Source organism: Charadrius vociferus, unplaced genomic scaffold (assembly GCF_000708025.1).
Source record: "Charadrius vociferus isolate BGI_N301 unplaced genomic scaffold, ASM70802v2 scaffold55, whole genome shotgun sequence".
NCBI classification, from domain to species: domain Eukaryota; kingdom Metazoa; phylum Chordata; class Aves; order Charadriiformes; family Charadriidae; genus Charadrius; species Charadrius vociferus.
In genome coordinates, this window is record NW_009648444.1 from 710,597 (window position 1) to 735,839 (window position 25,243).

Genomic DNA, 25,243 nt, shown 5'->3' on the forward strand with positions numbered 1-25,243 from the left:
ATATAGAAAAAAAAAACCAAACACCAACCAATCAAAAAACTAACAAGAAAACCAGAACATACAGTTAAAGTTTGTAACAGCCCTCTAGAGTTAATGGCGACAAGCCATTACATTCATTAGGGCTGTTGTCTTTGCCTAGATGGAGTTCAAGTGTCATTTAGTATCAGGATTTCTGAATATTGTATGCAAAAACTATCGTACCATTTAATCATCTAGTATTATTGAACATATGTAAAATTCAATGGTTTTATTGCAATTTTGTTCAGCGGAATTTAATATACTTATAAAATCTAAGGAAGAGACTCACAAGTGCTCCAAATTAAAAATATTTGTTTTCTAGGCCTGGATGATATTATTAAGTTTTATTGACATAGCGAAGGAACATGGAGACAAACAAAAGTCCTACCTGGCATAATTGCATAGACTCAACTTCTTGTAAGAGAGTTAAGAGCTTGAATGCCACCAGTCTTGACACTGAGCCTTTCTCCCTTTAATGTCTATGATATTTTTCTGTTCTATAAACCCGTTCAGAGCCTCACACTAAATAGAAAGAAGACAATCATCAGACTACCTGATACCATGATTTCAGCCATCAACAAAATGTTGTTTTGCTGCTTTTCCCCACTGTCTGTATCCCTGAATGTCCCACTGCTTTGGGTGCTCTGGAGCAAGGTCTCTGGTGTTGGCATCGGCTCTACCTCCTTGTGCACAGAGACACGTCCTGAAAAAGACAAGAAAAAAGTGACACAGACTATTTAAATTTACTGAACTAACTTTCTGATTTTCTATCACTTGTCTACTTTCCAGTAATCGTGGTGGTTTCCTTCTAAAATAAACCTCAGTATCCTCCCAGCCTAGCCTGTTTCTGGCCTCAAATTATTCCTAAAACTGCTCACTGGTGGGTTTTCTCAAATACAAAAGACAATTTGCCACAACGATTGCCACTCGTTGCCCTCACGACTTGTCAGCACTGTGCACATCTCTCTTACTGCTAATATGCCAGAGAAAAATTACAACAGTCAGACATGTTATTGTCCCAGGACAACACCTCAGTGTTTTCATTCTTCAGAGAAACCATCATTCATAATGCAGAGCTGGATGAATATTTTCCAACACTATCTGTCAGGTCCTCAAGGGTTTGGGGACAGTCTTTTTGGGAACTGAAGGATTGTACCTGCTGTTGTGTTGGAAGCATCCAGAGCACGACAGGTTTTTCCATCTTGCGTTTTCCCAAATCCTGGATGACACATGCAATTGGCAACTCCAAAATTGTTTTCACAGATCTGATCACAGCCTCCATTCTCATAAAGGCAAGGATTTGCCCCTAATGCAGAAAAACAGGCAACTTAACAAGCTGCTTCTTCAGTCAAATCTCCTTTTAGCTGTGCAGAGTTGAAGCAGGTGGAAAAAGAATAAGGACGGACAAAAACTAGAACATTTTAATTTTTTAATTAAAAACAGACACTTATAGTAAAGCATAGATATTACCACCTAGCCTCCGGCAGGAAAGCAGATTTGTATACTCTATCTAATAAACGTATCACACTTTTTTTTTTTTTTAAATTTCCTTTATTATTCCCCCTTTAATATTTAGAGTACTAACACTCCCTGAAATAACTTTACAAGGGCATAGGGAACCTGTGATTACCTTCTCAACTATGGTCTGTTGAATTACTTTTTTCTGTTTACAGGGAGATTGTTCCCAACAGAAAATCAAATTAGTTGATCCAAAACTAATAATTTTTACAAAATCTTTCTCCATGTCATATGTTATTATTTGTATGTGTAAGGGTTGCTAATAAACTAAGATAAATAGGAAATAGAAGACCATGGTAGCCTTGTGGCAACTGATCAGCATCTATTGTTGGGCATGATCATAAATATACAAAATCCTGGGACACACGCCCAGATGATGCTTTCAATAAATGCCAGTCTGACTATGCAAGGCCTTTTAAAGATCCTATTTCTGAGAAGATAATCCTACCCCGAGGGACATCTATTCTACTGACATCAGTGAACAAGAGGAGGCGGGAAGGGAATGACTGCTTAATTTTTGCAGTATACCTGGTTTCGCCAAAGGATGAACTACAACCATTGATGAGGGTCTCAGCATGCTGCCTCGAAGACGTACCCTGTTTTGGCCGGTCTTCTTGTCCACCCTCATTAGTGATGGCCTAGCCCAGTCAGAAAACCAAAGGTGATCCTCAAACACTGCTACATCAAAAGGGTGGCCTACAAAGAAAGAAGATTTCTCGTTTCCATAGCTGTAGACACATACACAAGAAACTAAGCAAACAAAAGCAGTATCTGCATACAGGTCTACTTCTAACACAGTGGCATAGCCATAGCCACTTCGATGTCTCATGGGGAGGGATAAGCGTCCATGAATGATGGACCATGGACGCATGTTAATTATGCTCTTAGCAGAGCAGTCTATGACACTTGCCTGGCTCAGTACAGTCTCTATACTGCTGGTGACCTCCAACCAGATCAAGTCCACCAGATGCTTCTATCTCAGATACCATCATTTTTTGAAGCAGCATTGGGACCAGCATTTCAGAAGTGGCGTGCCTCCCTTCTCTGCCAGTAAGTGGCCCAGCACAGAGCTGCTGAGGTACACAGCTCCTTTGGTAGTTTTCACATAACAGGGAGGAGAGGAGCTCATGGCATGCATCGTCCTGCATAACTGTGTACCAGCATGGGGCAGCCTGGGAGCTACAGACACAATAGCCACTGACTCATAGTAGAACCCCAAAGCCAGTGTGTGGTCTTTGCAAGTGCCAAAAGTACACAGAAGTGCAATACAGTGGTCCACATGTACATATAAACATGCACAGACATTCACGAGCCAATTCATCACAGTGCAAAATTGAAGAGAAGAATTATTTTTCCTCACTTCAGCCAACTAGCAGCATTAGGCTGTGACTAGTTAGTCACTGTCTGTTAGCCAGCTAACTAACAGTAACAGCTAACACAAACCACAGGATGCAATACATCATCCAGGTAGCTTCATCTGTTTTCAGTGATTACAACAGGAACATAGACACCAGCTGAGACCTAAATGACTAACAGCAGATGAGAGAAATCCCACCCCAAGTTCAGAATACAGCAATTTTTCCCTGGTAGCACATTTTCTGCACTAGAAAAACTCAGATCCCTAGTTTGACTTCCAGAGAGAAGCTCAGCAATTCAGAATCCAAGGGAAATTTTTATGTATAAGCGCAGATACACTTACGGATATAAAGACCGTTGCAAATGATTCTGACTCTTTTTAACATCTCTATCATGATAGGCAGAATGTTTGCCTTTTGTCATTAGTCCATATGGGACTATGCATTCTTTCTATACATTTAGAAAACTCCTGCTTTCAAGGTAGCCTTTGGGCAAGCTTTTTGCAGTGGCAGGTAAGACCACATACTGTTCTTCCATGGATGTCCACCTGGTTTCAGAGTGGGTGCTTCCTGGCTGAAGCAGGTTTTCTTTGTCCTGGTCTTTACTCGCAGCCTCACTCTGTACCGCTGCAGTCTGAGCCTCTCTGAGAAGTATATTTTGTAGGCATGTGATTTTATGACTGTTCTTGGTTTTTGATGTAGGCCTCAACTAGGTGATGTTTAATTTCACTAATGAAATTGGCATCACAAAAGGTATCAGTTTAAAAAATTTAAAAAAAAATTAAAAAATCAAAGACAAATAAACAAGCAAACAAAGCAATAGATAAATTAGAACATGGAGAAGGAGTATGCATTGGTATATCTTAAATACACATCACAAATAAACTGAAGAAAACCCACTCCTACATAAGAAAAATTCTAAGACATTGTTTAAGTGTTCTTAAATGTTAAGTTAAAGAGTATATTTTTGTTCTGTCAGCACCTCTACTGAACTGTGCTTAATCACTGGGCATGGTTCTTAGTTTTTCTTTCCATGAAATTTGAGCAACTAGCCCAAGATCTAGATGTTGTCCCCATCCAAATATTTATTCACAATTTTAGCATCTGTATCTTGCACTACCAACAAACACCTCGCTTTGACCGGCAATTCCTTAACCTCTTAACTTATAAATACATTAAGGATTAAAAAGAAAAGTCATCAATGAAGACAGAAGGAAGGAAAAAAGTTAATAACACATGAACCCCTTCTGCAACACTGCAAACCCAACTCATTGCATAAACAAAAGAAATGGTTGTGGTGTTCGCTGCCTTGAACGGCTCCTTACAGGCTATTTTACTTACAGTTGAAAACGGGGTTAGCAGAAGAGCAGAAATAATTTTACCCATTTTGTATGCAGCTATACTGAATGAATTCTCAGTACTGGGGCACTAGAGGGAGCTGCTGTAATAAAAATTCATGTTACAGCAGAACGCCTATGAAGAGATGCCACATCCTGTCCTCTAGTGTACAGCTGTCCAGGTACAGAAGCTGAACTCTGGTCTCACTAACAGCATTAGCAAAACATCAGGATATCAAGTGTCTCTGCCTCTCTAAATTCACACCCCTACAGGTCTGCACTTCACCTCTTTCACTTCTTTCCGTCAGGTGTTGATGTGCTATTCTCCCACCTCCAAACATCCACATCACTGCTCCAAGCCCACCTCCTTTCCCATACCCTGTGTTTCTCCAGCGTTCCCAGCTCTCCTTCTCTTTTTTTCCCCATAAGACACTGTCCCATTCCTTGTGGAGAAACAAAGTGAAATTTTCAACAGGCTTAAAGGTCCTCCTTTGCAGATCCGTTGCAAGGTGGACTGTACAGCAGAATCTGTGCAGCAGGGGAAAAGAGAGGAATGCTGGCAAGTCATTCTGCTCACGAACTTTGATGTCTTATGGAGACATACTGGAGTATACTGCTGCCCCAAGACCTCACTCTGCTCACCTCCAAAGAAGTGGGAGGGCATCTGGCTGAGGAGATGAACACAAGCCTTCCCAGAGCAGACGCTACAACAGCAGCTGCTTAACAGAGTAACAGACCACTGGCAGTCATGGTATTTAGCGGAGATTCCTCATTCTGCCCATGTTTTGCAGGCCCACCTACAAAATTGTCCCCAGAGAGATATCATGCACAAAGGGAGTTGTCCTCTCCAGAAACTAATTTGCCATGTACAAGATTTTTAAACACATGGTTTACTTTCAATATGGTCCAACATCAGTTCCTCATTGCTAATATTTCTCTTCTCTTGCGCCAGAGCAACACAGTTATGTGTCAAACAACAGAAAACTCAGCCATAACAACTACCAGCATATTGCATAAATTATTTTTCCATGCAGTGTCTATTGTGTACTTAGAATCATCCCAGCGTTCAACACTGTGCAGATGCATGTTCTTTGCTCAAGGACCTTAGCGGCCAAGATGAAGTCTCTCCCAGCTTACATCGATATAACTCACTGGTGTAATAAACACAGCAAACCCTGACTTACACTAAGCAGCCATGCATGGAACAAGCAAACCACATTTTTAACTTTTTCCTTCTTTTCACTCTTCTGCGAAGTCAGAGAAGTTCTCTGTACAACGCAAAGTGGCTGATTAGTAAAAGCAGATTGTGTCAGAAAGGTGTTCTCTTCCTAAAATGAATAAATGAAAGTCTACTGGGTGACAGAATGAAGAACTAAGTGATGCCATTAACCTCAGCGCAGAGTTGCCTGGGATACACAGCACAGCTGCTGGCTGGTAATTCACATGCACAGCTACACATGCAGATACACAAGCGCATTGCCAAGCAGCAGTAGGTAATTATCAGCCCCAAAGCCTCACCTACATCATTCTGTGCAAGAATTCGACGATCAGAACCATCCAGGTTTGCGCTCTCAACCACTGACTGTTTAGCATCACACCAGTACAACTTGTCGGCTAAGTAGTCGAGAGCTATTCCACTGGGCCACACCAGACCAGTGCTGGCTATAACCTGGCGATCGATGCCATCTAATGAAGAGCTGTCAATCCGGGGATTGACTCCCATGTCAGTCCAGAACAATCTCCTTTAAAAAAGAAAATGCATACAGGAGGTTAATAAGTAAATATTTGTCCTCTCTGTGGAGTTCTTTCAAAGCAGAAAGATCAGATCAGAGCAATACAGGCTGAGGCACATGAGAAAAAGTGTACGTTTCAAGCAAATGTATTGGCTGCTGATCTTTTAACACTTGCCATAAGACTCCAGGTGATTACATTGGGACTTATACAGAATCCCCACTCTGTTCGTTGGCACAAAATCTTTGAAAAACAACTCCTCCCACCTATGCTAACTGCCAACTCTTCATATCTGTTTTTTGAGTTTTCCATGTGACTGATGATAGTGGTTTAGCGAACGCAGACACCAGAAGATGATGCATTAGCTAGCCTCTTTTCTAAACAAGGGTGTAATAACGCACAAACGTAACCAAAACTACTACCATCTATGGAAAGCAAGCAAGAGTCCTCAGGTTATTTTGTTTTGAAAAAATAAACCAGTATCAGGCCCAGCCTCTTCTAGTTTTTTAATAAAATCGTGATTCTCAGGGTGTCCCTCTAGAGTCCTGAATGTTACCCACTGAGTGCTCACTGTTTTTCATAGAACAGACGGTGCAAGATGGCCACCTAAAATGAAGATAGCTAAACCCACAAATTAATTCTGAAGTTTGGAGTCCAGTCTTCCTAGGCATCAGTTGCCTTTGTCAGGTTTACTGAGATAACTCACAGATCCACTTAGCTTCATTTACATGAGCAGTTTTGTGTAGCCATTGCAGAGATCAGTATTGTCAACAGTCTTAATTGTGCCTTAGATCTCTCTTTAATACTGACTTAGCAATTAGGGACATTGCTGTAATGTCTGTTCCTCCTTTCACCATTAACTTTCTAATAAGGAAGGTTTTAGTGATGTCTCCCCCTCCCTTTCCCCTTGTAGCCCTTGCCTCTACCACTAATTCTAATAAACAATCTCCCTGAACCTACCTGTTCTTAAAGTTTTCCTGCAAAATGTCTCTGTCATGTTGAACTTCTACTGAAAGATTCTTTCAGGTCTTTTATGTACAGGATGAAGCTAACAAAACACCCTCTCCAACCCAGCTTCATTCATCAGTACTTAGTTACAGCAGGATATGAGCATAAAAACAAACAAAAAAATCAACACATTTAAAACCATCCTAGTACACGCATATTGACCGAAATCCGTGGAGCTTTGCCATTGATTAAAATGACCGGAATTTCATCAGGATTTTAAACATTCAAAACTCCTGTGATCATCTCATCACTAGGTAAGAAGATACAAGGTGCATTTAAATCAATGCATCTCCACGATAGAAGATTTGGTTTAGCTTCCTCAGAAACTGAAACATGGCCAAAAAAGTCCTCTGTAAGCACCATTGGTTACAAGGGACTACCTTCTTCACACTACTAAATATGGAACCATCAAAGTTTGTAGCGTGGTGCTTACAACTGCCAGGGTGACTTCAGTCGCTCGTGCTCTTCTTTAGCTTAAACTGCATACAGTGTCTTTAATGCTACTGGTATTTTCGTAAATCTATATGAGAAATGAACATGTCCCAACTCCCAAAAGAAACACAGCAATAAAACACTGGAGTTCACACAACTGTCCAAGGCAATGACTATCTTAACATGAGACTGATGCACTTTTTGACTGCCAAAAGGGCAAGGCCGGCATGCTCATTTTCAAGAAGACTCCTCAAGTAATTAGACAATTAACCAGGTTTATCACTCCTTACTTAGCAAACGGGTGAATGGCAATCCCTCGGGGCTGAGAGATATCCTCCCAGATGATCATTTTTCTTTGCATTCCATTCAGATTGCTCTGCTCGATGCGTGCCTTCCTGCAATACACACAGCACTGTTAGGTCCTCCCTGCTAGCTTTTTAATTAGCTTCTCAGGCAGAATGTACTAAGTTTTTGCATTGCTTTAGTTTAGCACAAAACTGTAATAAATAACTTCACAATGACAGGAAATAATCCTGCTGATATGGGCTGTCTAGTTGTTTTATCAACAAGTAATTCATGCTACAACCTCATTATCTAGTCCAAGGCATGATGATAAAATACCTGTTGCTCTGCAGGAGACGTGAACTTCTCCCTTTTTGGGCAAATGATGAGTTGGAAGTATGATCACTAATAGATGAATGTTAGTTTTTAAAGTAGTCAGGAGGAAAACAAGCTCCTAACTGAATGGCATTGTCAAATGTGTAATGAATTTTTTAAAACAGTACTTTTCTATAGCATTCTTCATCCAGAAACCACCAAGCATTTTACATATTTTATCTATTTTACAGAAAAGAATAAAGCTAAGGTCTTTATGATCGCTCATAAAATCTATGGAGTTTGAAGTATAGAATCTACATTGCCAGTCTCTCAATTCATCTTTTTTCCAGAAAACTGTACTTACTGCTACAAACTTCTCCTTGCCAAACAAATATCAGCCACTACCTAAAAGCAAGGCTACAGCCTTCCATGCCTACCTGACGTGGCAGGTACCAGCTCACAGCATCACCCTTGACTCTTGCCTTACAGAAACAAGCACCACAATTTCCCATTTCCCAAGACACACCGGCACATTTATACAGGAGCACAATGGCGTAGACAAGATTGCGCTGAACAGCAAGGAAGTGGACTAGCAGCATATTTAAAAGGGAGGAGGAGGGTGATCTGGACCTTCAAAACCACTTTTTATTGACTAAAACTGAACCTGCATAGAAAGACCACACAAAGATGGAAGGAGAAATATATTCGTGTAAATGTGGGATACAAACAGGTAAATGCAGTACCTACATGAAAAAATGCAGTTTTTTCTCTCTGCATGTAAGGTTAGGTATCAGCTGAAATGTAAGCCATATTGTCTACCAGTGGCTATTCCTCTTTTATCAGAGGTAATTGACAAAGGCTCTCCATTAGCTTAAAGGGGCATGATTCTAGCTGCCAACAATGCTGAATTCTGTCCAAAACATACTCAGTGCAGTAATACTCATTATTTATATATATAAAAATAAAGATATACCTATATATACACACATACAGTGCATGTATATAAATATGAGTGTATACATATATATATTCACACATGCATGTGCATATACATATATGTATACGTGCAGTACATGCTTTAAATTCCTTGCAAGTGTGCCCAAACCCTTCCTTCTTGGAAAGACAAAGATAAAAATACAATAGCAGACTCAAAGTGAACTTCCAGCATTTCAGTTTTAAAGAACCTTCCAAATGTATATACTTGAGATCACAGCTACCCAATCAGAATGTGAAGCGTTACTGAATTTAGAGTGATAGCTCAGCTATTTCTGTATCACCAGTCATTTATTCCAAACATTTTATGGCATGCTTCAACATAAATGCACTGTGGAGCATGTACCCTCTGTCCGTCCAATACAATTTACGGTTAATCCAGTCCACAGCAAGGCCTTCGGGTGTATCTATAGACTCATGAATAACTTTTTCACGATTTGAGCCATCCAGATCAGCTCGTTCTATCCACTTCAAGGCTGTGTGGGCAAAGTAAATCTGTGAAGAAATAACAGATGAGGTGTTATTAGTCTCCATCTCACTTTCTGCTCTATTGCCCTTGTCTAATAGTTCCACTTCTCAAACAACTTTTTTGTCTTGCAAGTTCCCTGAACTGCTTATTCACAAAAAGCTGCACAGGTAACCTGTGATCCCTGATCAAATAAAAAGGTATTTATCCTTCAACCAGGATGACTTCTACAGGCAGCTTGTGCTTAGCTGTAAATCCTGGTTGCCCTATATACAGCCCTCTGAATATCCTGTGGTTTTGTTTCAGCGAGCAGCTACCTCACATGAAGCACAGCTGAGGAAGCAAAAGGAGGAGCCGGCAAAAAGCAGCATGTTATCATTTCACTGGCTGCTCTTTTTAAAAAGATGGTAGTGGGGAGAAGAGAGTAGTAATGTATGTGTGTCAAGGAGCTGGGAAGTGAAAAGGAGTTACAGAATTTGCTTCTATTTTTTCCCTCTTTCAGCCTGCACATATCTTAATTTTTTACCAGGTGCCTATTCTGTAAGGCTCTAACATTTCCAGAAAAGGCTTCTCAGTTTTAGGTCTAAATAAAAGTTCTCTGCTGGTGGGGAAATTGGGTTTGTGTTTTCCAAGGATGAGGATAGTCTTGCATGTGATATCCAGAGGGAGCCAAACACTGTATGGCAGAACTATATACAAAGCAACGCTGAGGCTTTCTTTGCAAATGGCAGCAACACAAGAGGTAACTTTGTTTTGATGCTAGCCACGAGGCCAAACAAATCAGGAAGGAGGCCTCTAGCAATAAACCAGCTAATTCAATTAATGTGGGAGCACAGAGCGATGCTGAGCTAATTTACCTCGCAGCTCGGTTCTGCGCCACCAGGGCCAGACTGGCTGGACCGCCGCACATCACCTCACCTCCACACTGCCGCCCCACCGTGCAGAGCTCCCTACAGAAGTGGAACAAGACTGCACACCCAGTGCCACCAGTGCAGCTGATTTATATTCGGCACAGCACAGAACAACTGCTAGTTCCCCAGCAGGGCCCTATTTCAGGAGCAAGTGGCAATGTTCCAGCAGCGCCTGAAATGATTCTCCTGTAATGCAGAGCTAGTTACGTTCTCATTTGTTTAGCTGTATCCTTCCAGGCCTTGAGATGTTTCCAGCAACTTTACTGAACTCCTAATCAGATTTCAGCGTACCATCCAGTGTCTTTTTGTAACACTTTCACAGTGTAAATAAGTCTCACCATGGGAAAAAATAACTATCTGCCATAGAAGGTTTAGCAAAGCACAGCTGAACTCCTATTCTTCCCAACTCTGCAGGCAAGGGGTAGGGCACTGGGATGTGGCCACATATAAAAACAGCTCTTTATTGCAGAGAAGACTCCAGTTTCCAGCAGCAATATCTTGTAATATGAGGAATATATCTCATAAGAACAATAGACCCAGTGAGCGTTCAGCAGTTTTGCTCAGTAGTGTCAGGACACAGGAAGGAGTTCTTGTTAAGGTTACTCCTACATTTAGTAGGGATTGTGGGATGTAGCTGTACAGAAAAAAAAAAAAAAAGATATTGTTGCTTTTACAGATACCCAGTGAAAAAAATATCCCACATTATATTTCCAGAAAACAGTACTGAAATCTTAAGTGACAAAACTATCAAACATAAAAGTTCTTTGAAATTGAAATCATGCCTGAAGTGAATTTAGAAATCCAAATTCTCTGTGAATTAGCCATGTCAACATACAAAGGAGATTAAACCGGTAAGTGAAGGATGAAACTCTTCAACTGGTGTTTGGCATCCTGTACCAGTTGTGCTCCTGCACAGGCAACAGAACACTGAGCAGCACAACATGTAATCTGGATCACTGACAGCAGAAAGGTTAAGGCACATGAAAGCCCAATCCATTTGTCCTTGCAACACTTCAAAATCCTCTCATTTTTAATGCCTTACCTTATTTTCCACCGGGTCAGAGTCCAGTGCTAAGACTATTCCCATCTGCCAGTCAAGTAAACTTGCATAATCTGTTCCATCAAAACTGATCTGGCGGATATCTTGGCCATTTGCAAATAGCAAAAATGGCTTAGGACCTGTTGATAAGAATTTGCACGTATGTTAATTTCACTAGGTTCAAAGTGATCTCTAGCCTGCATCACTCCCTACCTAACACTGTAAGTTAACGGTAGAAGACAAAATGAGGAACTGAGGCACAAAGAAACGAAGGCCCTTGTCCTACATTCCACTTGCCTTAGAAATCAAAGACAAACGTGAATATTGTTTTTCAGCATCGGTGCCTCGCCCAGGATCAGCCTCAAAATTTGTGATAAAGGCAGTCACTAGCCCCGCTGCATTTCACACTGACTTAGACTCAAGACAATCTTCTCTCTGCATTTCACAGTGTCACCATAAATGCAAGAACACTTGACTTTTGCACATGAGAAGCCTTTCACAGTAAAAGCAAGAAAAATGCTGTCCTACAAAAAAATAAAGCCTTTCCCTTATTCCTGAAACAAATCACAAACTTCTCTTTCCTCCTCTCTCTCATGCAATTGCTTATACCTTGCTGCTCACCACGGTCTGCCCTTTTCTCAGAAGAAACAGAAGGGTCTGGAATCCAAACATCACATCAAATATGTGGGTTTCCTGAGGCCAGTGGGGGACAAATATCCTTGTAGGGAAGGTCCTTCAGACTATTCCCTGCCCTGTTCTCCGAATGGAGACACCTCAGCCCCAATTCTGTAAAACTGGGCAGACACTCCACCCACATTTATATGAAGGCACAAAAACCTGAATGCTGCAGATAGCCCTCTGCAGTATAGAAGCCCAGAGTGAAATGCAGAAGTTGGATAATAGACTGAATCTTCTGTGAGGGAGACTGAACCATATACTGGTGCTTTTTCTGGTATATTTCCAAAATAGGTTATTTTTCCAAACAACTAATATTTCCCAAGTTTCACAAAGTAACCTAAAACCAGTGTAAAAACGGATCCCAGTAACGCAATCGACTTTAAAGGATTCTAAAATGCTTTTGCTTTTATTGGCAGAAATATGCAGGCATACCAGGATACCAACCTATAGCAGTGCAGTGCTTTCTGTCTCGCTGAAGCTTATATCCAGGAAAACAAGCGCACTCCCAGGAGGACGGGCTTAAAGAAGAACATATCTGACTGCAGCCACCATTATCTGGAGATGTACAACCTTAAACAGAGCATTTGAAAAATTTAATTTTGCCATTCTAAGAAAAAAAAAAACCCACAACAGAATCAGAGGTGTAAGCAAGAGAATGATTCACTCTGCTTAGGATTTCTATGCTGCAAAGCATCTCGGTGACTAATAGGTTTACTGAAAGGCCTCCCGCTGAAAGCAGAAGTCTAGTGAAATGAAAGCAAATTAGTAGTAGCTTCTTCCAGAGTTTTTCCTGAAAATTCATAACACAAGATGGGGGGGGGGAGGGGAGGGGAATATATGAAGAGGGCTTCCAAGTGTTCATTATCTCAGACAACTCTTTCTCCCATGCAATTCTCATCCCATCTACAACAAAGTAACACATTTTTACCAGACTTTGCACTCCATGCAAAGAAACATCAAATCAATACCATTCTCTCCCCAGAAGTTAAGCTAGTATGGTGAACCAATGAGACACACTTTCTAATATAACAAACCAAGTTTTGCTACAAAAATAAACTATTCTTTCTTCTTGGGGCTGTACAATGGTTATATCTGCAACGCCAGCCTGAGCTGACTCCGTGGAGTGCCCCGAGCAAAGCAGCAACACTGACTGAATCTATCTATACAGTACGGTCCGCAGTACGTGAGGGATGTAAAAGGGGAAGGGGTTTTTTCAAGGTGTAAGGCTGGCATCAATGGAGCTATCTTGACCCCTAAGACTGAAAAGCTACAGTTGAAAAGCTCCAGTCCCCTGAATTTGGAAAGCTTGCTGGAATGGGGAATGACAGATTAGTGGGTGTAGCAGCTTCAAATATTCTGACTGCAAAAATTCCTTTTGTGGGTAATTAGATGAAATTGCTGCAAGTTAGAGTGACTCTGAACCTGGGTTAATAAAGTACTGAACCTGGTCAATAAAGTAATTTTCAGATTTCAAGCTTAAATTTTGTACCTATATTTCCCCTCAAATATAAATTTTAGGTGTCTCCTGCGACAAACAGCTGGGAGGTGCGTTGATCTGTGCTGACAACAAAAGAATTTGGCTTGCAAACATTGGATGTTGCTGCTAAGAAACATCTATTAAAAAATGAAGACGAATATTGTTCATCTCAGCACTGAAAGAGCCTGACATTCCATTGCCTCCTATCTTGTACAATCATTTACAGCTGTGCAAAATGAGGGTAAAATGCCATCATTCACTTCTGGCTCTCAGTGCTGAGAACAAACAGGGTTTGGCAGTCACTGCAGCCAGAAAAATGTTACTTACCCGTGCATGCTTTGCCATCCACTTTGAGTACAGATCCTTCAGGACAAAAGCAAACAGGCCCTTTAGATGTTTGAAGGCAACCATGGCTACATTCAGTGTCGTTACTTGTACAGGAAATTAGCTCTACAGTAATTTAAAGAGGAAAAAAAATCTTAAACAATGAAAAAAAATTTTACTAATCCCTCCAAGAGAGATGTTAACACTTTCTTAAATAGCAAAAGAAAAAGAGAGAGAGAGAGAACAATAGAGAATGAGAAAGAGAAAGAACGAGAGAGAGAATGAGAGAGATTGAAAGAGCAGAAGAGAGGAAGAAAGAGTGGAAGGAAAAAGCAGAAGGAAAAAGACAGAAAGAAAGAAAAAAAAAGTGTTATGTTGAGAGTACAGCAGTTCTGTGGTCTTTCTAGGATTTGTTTTGGTTTGTTTTGGGTTTTTTCCAGATTTTTTTCCCCACCCTCCCCTCATTATAGCAAAAGAGAAAGCCAAAATTGCTGGGTCCTGAGGCCATTGTACTGATTAGCTTTAAATTTTCCAAAATTGTATGAAGAAGTGTTATCAAAATAGAAATAATTTAGAAAGCTTTCTTTTTTACATTTCATCCAAAATAGATCAGGTTTTGAGAACTGCAAGGAAGTTATACGAAAAGAATAAGTATAAAACACAAAGAGAATGAAAGAAAACTACTTTCCTACTATTCCAAGGGTAACAGAGCTAGAATCAATGAAAACAGGAGATGAACTTTCCATCTACGTTCCTTAGGGGTAATTTTTGAAGCTGTAGGGGCAAAACCATCTGAGGACCTGGCAACGACTTTCCTTTACTTTGCATTATAATTGTTGGAGTGCCAACATTTTTGGGGGTATTTCTTTAATGCAATTTCACAGGACATCCTCCTTGTACCCTCTGTATTGCATTGCTGCATCTCTTTGTGCCAATTCTAGTGCCATATGGCAACACCCGCTGGAAGACTGGAACTGATGCAGGTTTCCCACAGCTGCTTCTTTGAATCAGCCGCATACACTGGCTTAAATGGTGCGTAGCTCTTGCAAATATTGCTTCTCCAGGGCAACTGCGCTCTGGACTGGGTCATTCTAACCCCTTAAGCACAGTGAAGAGAGTCAAGAAACTGATCTTGTTTCTTTCTGACTAGAGCTTGTGGCTTTAGACGAAGAGCTTTGTACAGGACTTGGAAGACAAAGCATCGAAATATCTGGTCAGCAAGTGGACTTCTCACCTTGCATATCTCTCTCTCTCAAGTTGCGTAGCTGGTGACATATCTGCCTTGTGCTGCAGTAGTTAAGGAGTTATACTGTCCATGCTGCATCCCTAGCCTGTGTTAGAAAAACATTATTTTCTATCCAATTTGAGCACCTCAAAATGTAGGCATATAGTTCAAGCTTGTCATCCAGAGTAGGACTGAGTTGCACAGCGTCTAAGTGTTGTTTTGCACACAAAAGAATATCCCAGCTCCCAAGAGCCTCTGGCTGCAGGAGTCCTATAGGTTTTACCATCATATCTTGCTGCCTTCTGCAGTTGTTATACGCATCCTGGACCCCTATATTTGGATCACTGAACCCTACTCCTGGCTCCCTCTTAATAGAGAGGGACAAGTGACTCTTGCAAGTCTAAAATAGATACACTGACAACTAGAGTCTGCTAGACTCTGATACTCTCTGGTAGTGATATTTAATATACCCCAGGTCCTGATCCTGCCATAATCCAGACTGAGCTCACTGGTGTGCGCTGGGACTTCTACTTGGGGCATATACCGATGTTTTATTTCCATGGAAACAAGGTAGAAGGACCCTTTGCTTATGCCTAAGTTTCACTTCATTATGAAATAGAAAAGTGACTGGGAATATTTCCAGATCTCAAAACTTGGATGCATTTCACATTTTATGTTCTAGACTTACTTCAGAAAGGCTTCATTCACTTGTAGGCTGAATATACACAACACTACATAAAGGGAGAACAAAAACCTTCACTTTGACTCTTACTGTGACTAAAATATGATCCCTGAAGCTTACTGACAGACAGATCTTTACTTTTTTCCCCTCCACTTCTCTGTGTTCTCTGCATTTAGTTTATTCACATTTGTCCGGCTTCAGAGAGCTTCCTGGTTCACATACCTATGTTATATGGGTAAGTTCTCTCAGGCATACTTCTTATACGCAATTTAATTCATAAAAGAAAAAAAAAATCAACACCACAACTGCAGCAGGCCCCCAGAATAAACAACTCAATGAATACTTCCATGTGTCTTATTCATTGTAAACAGATGCACATGCATTTAATTTCATTAATTTAATGCATATTAGCAATGCTATCAACCCTGACCAGAAGAGAAAAAAGACGATGCTGTAAGCTGCTCATTCAGAGACTGTGCAAATTGTTTTGCAGGTTAGGCAGAGTGAGCCAAATTCAGAGACCACATTTAAAAAAGATAGAACTGCTTATCCACCTGGAATGTGCCACAGAACCTAATCTGAGCAGAGAGGTCTCTCTGGAGACCTCACTCTATTTTTTCGTTCCTGAAGAGGCTCACACTTGATCATTCACGTGTAACTTACAGTTCCTTAAACATGACATCTGAATTTGGTTCACTCAGTTTAAGCCGATCCTTCTTACATAATCGGGGATTGGAAGCGAGCAATGCAACACACAAAACTTTCAGCAGTTCCAGTGTTAAATGAGGACTCTCCGATATCATACGGGAGGCATTTATGTATTACTGCTACTTACCATGACATGTTTTCCGATCAGGTAGAAGAACAAAACCTCTCGGGCAGGTGCAGTAATAGGAACCAGGGATGTTCACACAGCCCAAAGTACAGCCGTGATTCCAGAAGCCACATTCATTGATATCTGCCAAAATATGCATGTGCTATGTCAGAATAACACCATCAAGCAGTTCCAGGTAATTAGATTAATGAAACAAACCAGCAGTCTTCAAGAAGTACTTCTTTATCCCATGCATTTTACAAAAATATGTTCGTCCTAATAAATGACAAAAAGCAAGTTTGCAGACCTTAATCAAATAAGCTTTAAAAACCTTCTAGCAAAACCTACAGAGGCTGCATGTATCCAGCATAGGTGCCTAGAGGACTTCCAAAAGTATGCCTTCCCATAAAGGTTCCAGTGCCAGTTAAATCCTGCATGCACCCAAAAAATTCACATCAGATGCTTTCTTCAGACAAAAATTAATTGAAAAAATCTGGCTCCAACAGAACTTAAATACAATTCTTAAAATACAGAAATGGTTTAGAAGTTGAAATTCAGAAAGCAATCTTGGTGAAATTCCTGAGAACTGGATGGCTGCTGTTCAGGCAGGTCTGGAAGCTAGGAATTTTGATGCCTTTATATCTTTTTAAATCTAGTTGTGTAGTGGAAAAGATAGTTCTAAAAGTGATATGTTAACTATTATAAATAGTAATGTTAGATTTCTTTTAAAACAATCCAGATTAAAACATTTAGAAGCATGTTGAGAATTTGTGTCTTTTTTGAAAGTGGCACTTAAGGCAGCCCGCTTTTTGCAGAATTTTTCAACGTGTCACCTTTGGCAATATATCTGTTTTAATTTTGATAAGCACCCATAAGCATGTCTACTTATCTGAAGCTCCTTTAACTACTCAGGCTAAGATCAAAATTTCTGGCAAGAGTAGCACTTGTGACACTTTCATAGGTCTCCTTTTAGATTATTTCAGAACCTGAAAGGACACAAAACTGAAATGGCAAAACTGGAATTTTTGAAACCTCAGAGTGTTTTTTCATACTCAAGGACAGAAGATTTTTTTCATCTGATGGAATAAAGCTGATGGGAGATTCATGTATTACCTTCACAAAACTGTTTATTTCGACTTAAAATAAAGCCACTAGAACATTTACACCGATGAGTCCTTGAGTCTGGCCTGCAGATTCTTCTTCTGCACTTTTCTTTGTTCAAACCACAGGTTCCTTTTTCTGGAAGAACAAATATAATGTAAGTGTAATGAAGGGTTTACCATATCAACCTTCAAGGAGAAACTATTTTCAGCAAAGATGCTCAGTGATGTGTCTTCTTCTCAACAGCTACTTAATCAACCTCAGGAACTTATAAAAGTTCCCCATAAAAATGAAGACTGACTATTTGGAAGACTAAGAGTAGGTCTGTGTGAATGATAAATTCTAGCTCTGTGTCATCAAAAGAAGATCTAGACAGAGCCTGAAGTAGGGCATGGTTTGGTTTGGGTGCATACCTATAGTGACTATGAAAGGGAAAACCCTGTGCAGCAGGCTTCATATGCCACCAGTCCTGCACAGAATTGTATGTTACCAGGCTCTGTAAAACACTCAGAAAGAAGAGAGCAACAGAGAGAGAGCACACATGCACAAGGAGGGAGAAGAGAAATTTAAAACAGAGGGAAAAAGCATACAACGACTGGAAATTATTAGCACAAAGCAGTGCTCATGTCTCACATTAACAAAAATATAGCTGGACAGATAATAATGACCCTACATTTCATTTTGACAAAATGTGTTAGCACAGTCTAGAGAATCTTTGTATGAGAGTTGATCATGGTTTCTGACTATGAGGAATATGAGCATTATAAATCTTGAACTCAGATTTAAAACTCAAAATGTTTCGGATGTCAAAAAAGGTATGTTCAAAGTTTCTTCAAAGGAAGCAGAAAAAAGTACCCAACAGGTCCCCAGAAGCCTTCCTACTTCTTGTGTTTCACAGGAAAAGGTAAACAGGTATTCAGGTATTTTTTTATCATGGGAAGGATTTGCAGAGCCTAGAGTCTGCGCTCAGCTATCTTTTAGAGCTGGTGCTTTCACAGATATGCGACACTAATGGTTTTATTTTTGTCTCCCAAACTATTATTTTTGTTTTAATCTTCTTAATCTTCTTCTGGGGTTGCTTGCCCCTTTCCCAAGCCCAGAATAGCTGAACTGCTGCTACTGACTGTGGGTATGCAGCCGCCCACACACAACACTGTCTTTGCCCTGTGCTGTCTCTGTAACACATGAGAAATCATGGGCTCATACAGACAAGGAAATTTGTACGTGAACAATTTTATTGGGGTATTTCCAATTCACCCTCTAAATTCCAAGAGATGGAAAGAGGCATAATATTTAAGTTCAACATTTAGTCTTCTGCTAGCCACAAAAGAGAAAATGCTGGCCATTTCTTGGAATCACAGACCACAACTATAAAAGGCTGAAATAATTTCCCAGACACACACTTCAGCTTGGCTGAAATCATAGAATGATAGAATAGTTTAGGTTGGAAGGGACTGTGAAGATCATCTAGTTCCAAACCCCTGCCATGGGCAGGGACACCTCCCACTAGACCACGTTGCTCAAAGCCCCATCCAACCTGGCCTTGAACACCTCCAGGGATGGGGCATCCATAGCTTCTCTGTGCAACCTGTTCCAGTGTCTCACCACCCTCACTGTAAAGAATTTCTTCCTAATAGCTAATCTAAATCTACCCTTTCTCAGTATAAAGCTGTTACCCCTCATCCTATCACTACACTCCCTGATAAAAAGTCCCTCCCCACCTTTCCTGTAGGCCCCCTTCAAGTACTAGAAGCCTGCTATAAGGTTTCCCCACAGCCTTCTCTTCTCCAGGCTGAACAACACCAACTCTCTCAGAGTGTCTTCAGAGGAGAGGTGCTCCAGCCCTCTGATCATCTTTGTGGCCCTCCTCTGGACCTGCTCCAACAGGTCCATGTCTTTCTTGTGTTGGGGGCTCCAGAGCTGGATGCAGCACTCCAAGTGGGGTCTCACCAGAGTGGAGTAGAGGGGCAGAATCACCTCCCTTGACCTGCTGGCCACGCTTCTTTTGATGCAGACCAGCATGCAGTTGGCTTTCTGGGCTGTGATTGCACATTCCTGGCTCATGTCATGTCATGTCATGGGAGGTGTCCCTGCCTATGGCAGGGGGGGTTGGAACTTGATGATCTTCAAGGTGCTTTCCAACCTAAACCATTCTATGATTCTACGATTGTATGTTGAACTTCTCACCTACCAACACCCCCAAGTCCTTCTCCTCAGGGCTGCTGTTCTCAATCCATTCTCTGCCCAGCCTGTATTTGTGCTTGGGCTTGCCTCTACCATTGTGCAGGACCTTGCATTTGGCCCTGTTGAATTTCATCAACATTGCATTTATTTGCATCAAACTGATTAATTCTTCTCTAACAAAAGTATCACTAAATGAAAAATGATGAATGGATGACTAGATGGATAAAATCTATGTTATTAAGCATGTTAACTTTTGAGAGACTTGAATTTTACATAGTTTTAGCTCAGCCTCTCTTTTTGTAGAACTAGTTTTGAACTGGGCCCTTAATCTTTGTCCCTACTACAACTGAATCAGGATCATACAGTAGTGGGGTGTCTAATCTTCAAATACAGAACTCATTAGAATGACAAAAGTGCAAGTACATGCAATCACAAAACAATACAAAACAGAAACAAGTCCACATTCAAGGCTTCATCTTATGCTTATTACTGGTGCTGGACTTTTGGCCCTTGCTTTTACCATTATTGGTCTAATGAGACCTAAGACACCCAGGAAATACAGGAAAAGTAACAGCAGTAATAATTTTGCCGTTCGGGCAGTCTCAGGAAGATAATATTTGTTAACTGAATAATTATTAGAACTCAATATTGCCAAATCAATATGTAAAAAAAAAATAATTAAAAAAAATCACATTTCAAAAAAAAGGTGAATGGTGATTAAATTATGAATCATTAATTTTTGAAGATAATATTTTCTGGAAGAATAACCATTAAAAGCCATACTTTCTAGTTTGCTCGGGGTTTGTGTTTTTTTTTCCCTCCCATCACCAGTCTTATATGGAAGTGGCGGTTCTCAGATAATAGCCTGACGTTGGTATCTTACATAATTCTTCCCCCCCACAAATATCCTGTGTACTGAATATCATTAATCTGTAAGAGAAGATACTTTAAAAACATTCCAGAGCCAGTCTTCAAGATTTTAAAGTAATTAAGATATTTTATGAGCCATCATTAAAAGTGTGAAGAACATTCCAGCAGGCATTTATAAATATGCATACTGTCATCAAACCTAGGGTTAGCTGTCAAAGAGAGTTGAGGTAAATTAGAGGCCATCTTCCAAACACTGCTGTACTAAAGTTGTTGTGTGGGGTAATAGCAAACCCGTAGATGAATTAATGCTCTTCTCTGTACTTATTAGCACTGACGAACCCAGGGAAGTCTTTTGAAAAAGAAAGGAAAGAGGGGAAGTGAGGAATTTAAGGAATAAAGTAAATAATCCAAATTCCAGTAAAAAATCAAATCATGTCAGTTGAGCCCTTCTCATCAGTTCCCTTTTCATCTGAAGGAACTCACTTGATATCTGCTTTAAAGAAGGCCTGACAATTCACAGCTGACACTACATTGCAACATACACTTTCTTAGCTTGTACAGAGCATCCAATTAGTCTAGGTATGCTTTTATCTCCAGGTTACTCTGTTGTAAGATCAGCTATAAATCTCATTTGTATTCCAGGCTCATTAGTCCTCCTTTCATCCCAGGTCTTGCACTGGATAAACCAAGCAATGTGCATGCAAGGTCCAAAAGGTTCATCTGGATTCAGCCTATTAAGCTTCTTTCTACTCCATCATTTCCCAGACATTTTTACAAGAAGGTATTTGGAGCAAAAAAAAGGCCTACTGCTGACAACACTTACTGTCATATAAAAATTTACTAAACATGTTGGAAATACAGGGGTATATACTGCAAGGCATTTAAAAACACTGGTAGTTTAATAAAACTGGAGAACCCTCTTTCCAGTGGAAAGAGAAACACCAAAAAGCAGCATGTTCTGTTAGAAGAAATGGAGTTAATCTTCTGGGAGAAGAATAAAAGCTAAGTGCCCATAGTCAATGAAATTATGATACACACTCTTGTGGAGAGGACATCTGTAACACAACCAATACCCTCTGAGGTTCAAGGAACCTCTATCTATGAACTACTTTTCTTGGTCACTGTTTCTGCCTCACTATCTTCATGCGTATGCAGACATGGTGACAGACACCAAACAAGGCCTCATGAGACCTTCCAAATCTCATTGGAACAACCCTGAGATGTGCAGACGTGCCACTGCCTGCACCACAGATGTATCCTTCCCTGGTTACTCCATGTGACAGCACCAAACGTTTCAGCTGAAAGAGGTGCTTCCATTTGCCAAGATGACCATTTCCTCGAAGAAAGCACAGAACAGGTATAGTCTGTGAATGGAGGCTCCCCCTGTTTACAAGTATAAGCTTGATATCCCGGAACACTTTCTCTTCTGCACCTCAACAGCTCTTTGCACTGCAAAAAAAGCATTTGAAGGGCAAAGTTCCCTTGAGGATTTTGATTTTCCCACTCAGACCAGGATTCAGGAAGGACAGACAGCATGGTACTGTACAAAGCCGTTGGTTGGCATGAAGAAAGGCAACGGCTATTTTATAGGAGATATTTAGAAACGGTTCAAGAGAGATATTTAGAATCATAGAATGGTTAGAGTTGGAAGGGACCCTGAAGATCATCTAGTTCCAAACCCCTGCCATGGGCAGGGACACCTCCCACTAGACCAGGTTGCTCAAAGCCCCATCCAACCTGGCCTTGAACACCTCCAGGGATGGGGCATCCATAGCTTCCCTGGGCAACCTGTTCCAGTGTCTCACCACCCTCACAGTAAAGAATTTCTTCCTAATAGCTAATCTAAATCTACCCTTTCTCAGTATAAAGCTGTTACCCCTCATCCCATCACTACACTCCCTGATAAAGAGTCCCTCCCCACCTTTCCTGTAGGCCCCCTTCAAGTACTGGAAGGCTGCTATAAGGTGTCCCCACAGCCTTCTCTTCTCCAGGCTGAACAACACCAACTCTCTCAGAGTGTCTTCAGAGGAGAGGTGCTCCAGCCCTCTGATCATCTTTGTGGCCCTCCTCTGGACCTGCTCCAACAGGTCCATGTCTTTCTTGTGTTGGGGGCTCCAGAGCTGGATGCAGCACTCCAAGTGGAGTCTCACCAGAGTGGAGTAGAGGGGCAGAATCACCTCCCTTGACCTGCTGGTCATGCTTCTTTTGATGCAGCCCAGGATGCGGCTGGCACATTGCTGGCTCATGTTGAGCTTTTCATCAACCAACACCCCCGAAGCCCTTCTCCTCAGGGCTGCTCTCAATCCATTCTCTGCCCAGCCTGTATTTGTGTTTGGGCTTGCCCCAGCCCACGTGCAGGACCTTGCACTTGACCTTGTTGAACTTCATGAGGTTTGCACAGGCCCACCTGTACAGGTCCCTCTGGACGGCATCCCTTCCCTCCAGCATGTCAACTGCACTGCACAGCTTGGTGTCGTCAGCAAACTTGCTCAGGGTGCATTCAATCCCACTGTCCATGTCACCAACAAAGATGTTAAACAGCAGTACCAACGCCCAGCACCAATTCCTGAGGAACACCAGTCATCACTGGTCACCACTTGGATACTGAGCTGTTGACCCTAACTCTTTGAGTGAGACCATACAACCAATTCCTTATCCACCAAGTGGTCCATCCACCAAATCCATGTCTGCCTAATTTAGAGACAAGGATGTCATGTGGGACAGTGTCAAATGCTTTGCACAAGTCCAGGTAGATGACATCTGTTGCTCTTTTCTTGTCCATCAACACTTTAAGTCCATTGTAGAAGGCCACCAAATTTGTCAGGCACTATTTGCCCTTAGTGAAGCCACGTTGGCTGTCACCAATCACCAATTTACAGTTTCATTTTTGCTCATATGAACAAACACTACTTTCTCCTCATGTTTGTACCACATATACTTCTGGGAACCCCTGACAATCTTCCCTTGGGAGTTCTGCAACCATTGCTTGACACACAAATGCCTCCATGCTGTTTGCTCAGTTGTTCGTATCCAAGCAAAACTGGTGACAAAAGCTATTCCATTAAAGCAAGAATACTCTATGTCTGCTTTCCAGAGATCAGGATACAAGACATTATTTCCCCTGGACATCTCTCACTTCCTACTGCCTCATCAGGAATCCTCAAGGAGGGTGAGCTATCTGTAGTCAACTACCTTCATTTTCTGATCCACAGTGAAAGGCTGTGACATGACCACCTCATACTGTAGGCTGCAATTGATATCAAAGAGACGCAAGGCTCTTATTTCATAGTTATTATGGCAAATTCAAGCCTGTCTAAAACAGGCTGATTCTGAATCCAGCCATTTCACAGCAAAGCTGAGACATCCACAGTATCACTTGTAGGACATACTATGCACTGAAAAACCTTCAGTGCAATAATAATCAGAGGTGTTTAGATACACATTAGAATAAAACTTCCAGAAGGGAGCAGACATTTGATGAAGGCAATCTGCATGGAGGATTAAAAAGCTGTATGCTTTGTGCATTTAGCAGGAAAGTATAAAAACATCTTTGTGTAATCAAAGGGAAGAGAAGGAGAAAATCACATTTATCTGCGTGTGCATTCAGAGTAATGAAATGAGCAGTTCATGCTCAGCGTACTTCCAGCCTGACACTCCAGCTGGAGTTGCACACACACAGTGGAACTGTGAGTCACTGAAGTTAAATGAAACTTTTTCCTTAATTTCACTGAGGCCTGGAATTTTGCCAAAGAAAATTATTACTGTGACTAATCAGAGTGTATGACATTATTATTCTCACACATACAACTGTATCATTACAGTTTACTTACCAAAATCCTGAGAATCTGTTCTTGCACCTGGCTGTTTAAATGGATGCACCAATTTTATCTCTGCTGGTGGAAAAAATGATGGCTTCAGGCTAATTGTGACTAGAACTTTTCCAGTATACTTGTTAGCTCTCCATATCATACCAGATTTCAACTCTGAATAGTACAAGTGCTCAGCAAAGAGAGACATACCAAGCAATTGATGTCTACAAAAAAGAGAAGATAACACAAAGCATCACATTACCTGATCCATCACATTACATTACTCATATGTTTTCTGGGCATCTAGTTCAGCCAAGTTTACTGTAAATAACTTTTTTTTTTTGTATTCTTATATATATCTTATATTATCTTATATATATGAGAATCAGATGAGGTGCCAGAGACATTCCCAAATACTCCAGCATCTAGAATCCTGCAGATTTGCAAGAAATAGATGCAAAGTGGATATCCTGCATTTATCACAGGCTGTATGAGCTGTTGCTCAGAACTGACTCATTCGATGGAGAAAGCCTAGGTATCAACCTGCTTCTGGTGAAACCAGCAACTAAAAAGGATACTTGCTTTGTTAAAGGATGCAGGCCAGAAAAGTTCCTCCGTTTCCCATTTTCCAGTGCCTGCTCTGACACTTCTCACTGTCCCAGGAAATCAGGGTG

At 41.0% G+C, this 25,243-nt stretch overlaps 1 protein-coding gene across 1 annotated transcript in view; it reads right to left on the reverse strand.

Moving 5' to 3' along the window:
* Positions 1-25,243, reverse strand: part of EGF (epidermal growth factor) — a 61,548-nt gene that overhangs the window by 17,636 nt on the left and 18,669 nt on the right. Inside the window, exons 6-17 of the mRNA XM_009885482.1 lie at positions 24,591-24,793; positions 17,719-17,844; positions 16,627-16,749; positions 13,888-14,010; positions 12,528-12,653; positions 11,409-11,545; positions 9,336-9,484; positions 7,690-7,794; positions 5,747-5,970; positions 2,065-2,232; positions 1,175-1,324; positions 572-721 (exon numbers count right to left, since the gene is read on the reverse strand). Coding sequence (XP_009883784.1) covers positions 572-721; positions 1,175-1,324; positions 2,065-2,232; positions 5,747-5,970; positions 7,690-7,794; positions 9,336-9,484; positions 11,409-11,545; positions 12,528-12,653; positions 13,888-14,010; positions 16,627-16,749; positions 17,719-17,844; positions 24,591-24,793 — 1,784 coding nt within the window. The remainder of the gene's footprint in view (positions 1-571; positions 722-1,174; positions 1,325-2,064; positions 2,233-5,746; positions 5,971-7,689; positions 7,795-9,335; positions 9,485-11,408; positions 11,546-12,527; positions 12,654-13,887; positions 14,011-16,626; positions 16,750-17,718; positions 17,845-24,590; positions 24,794-25,243) is intronic.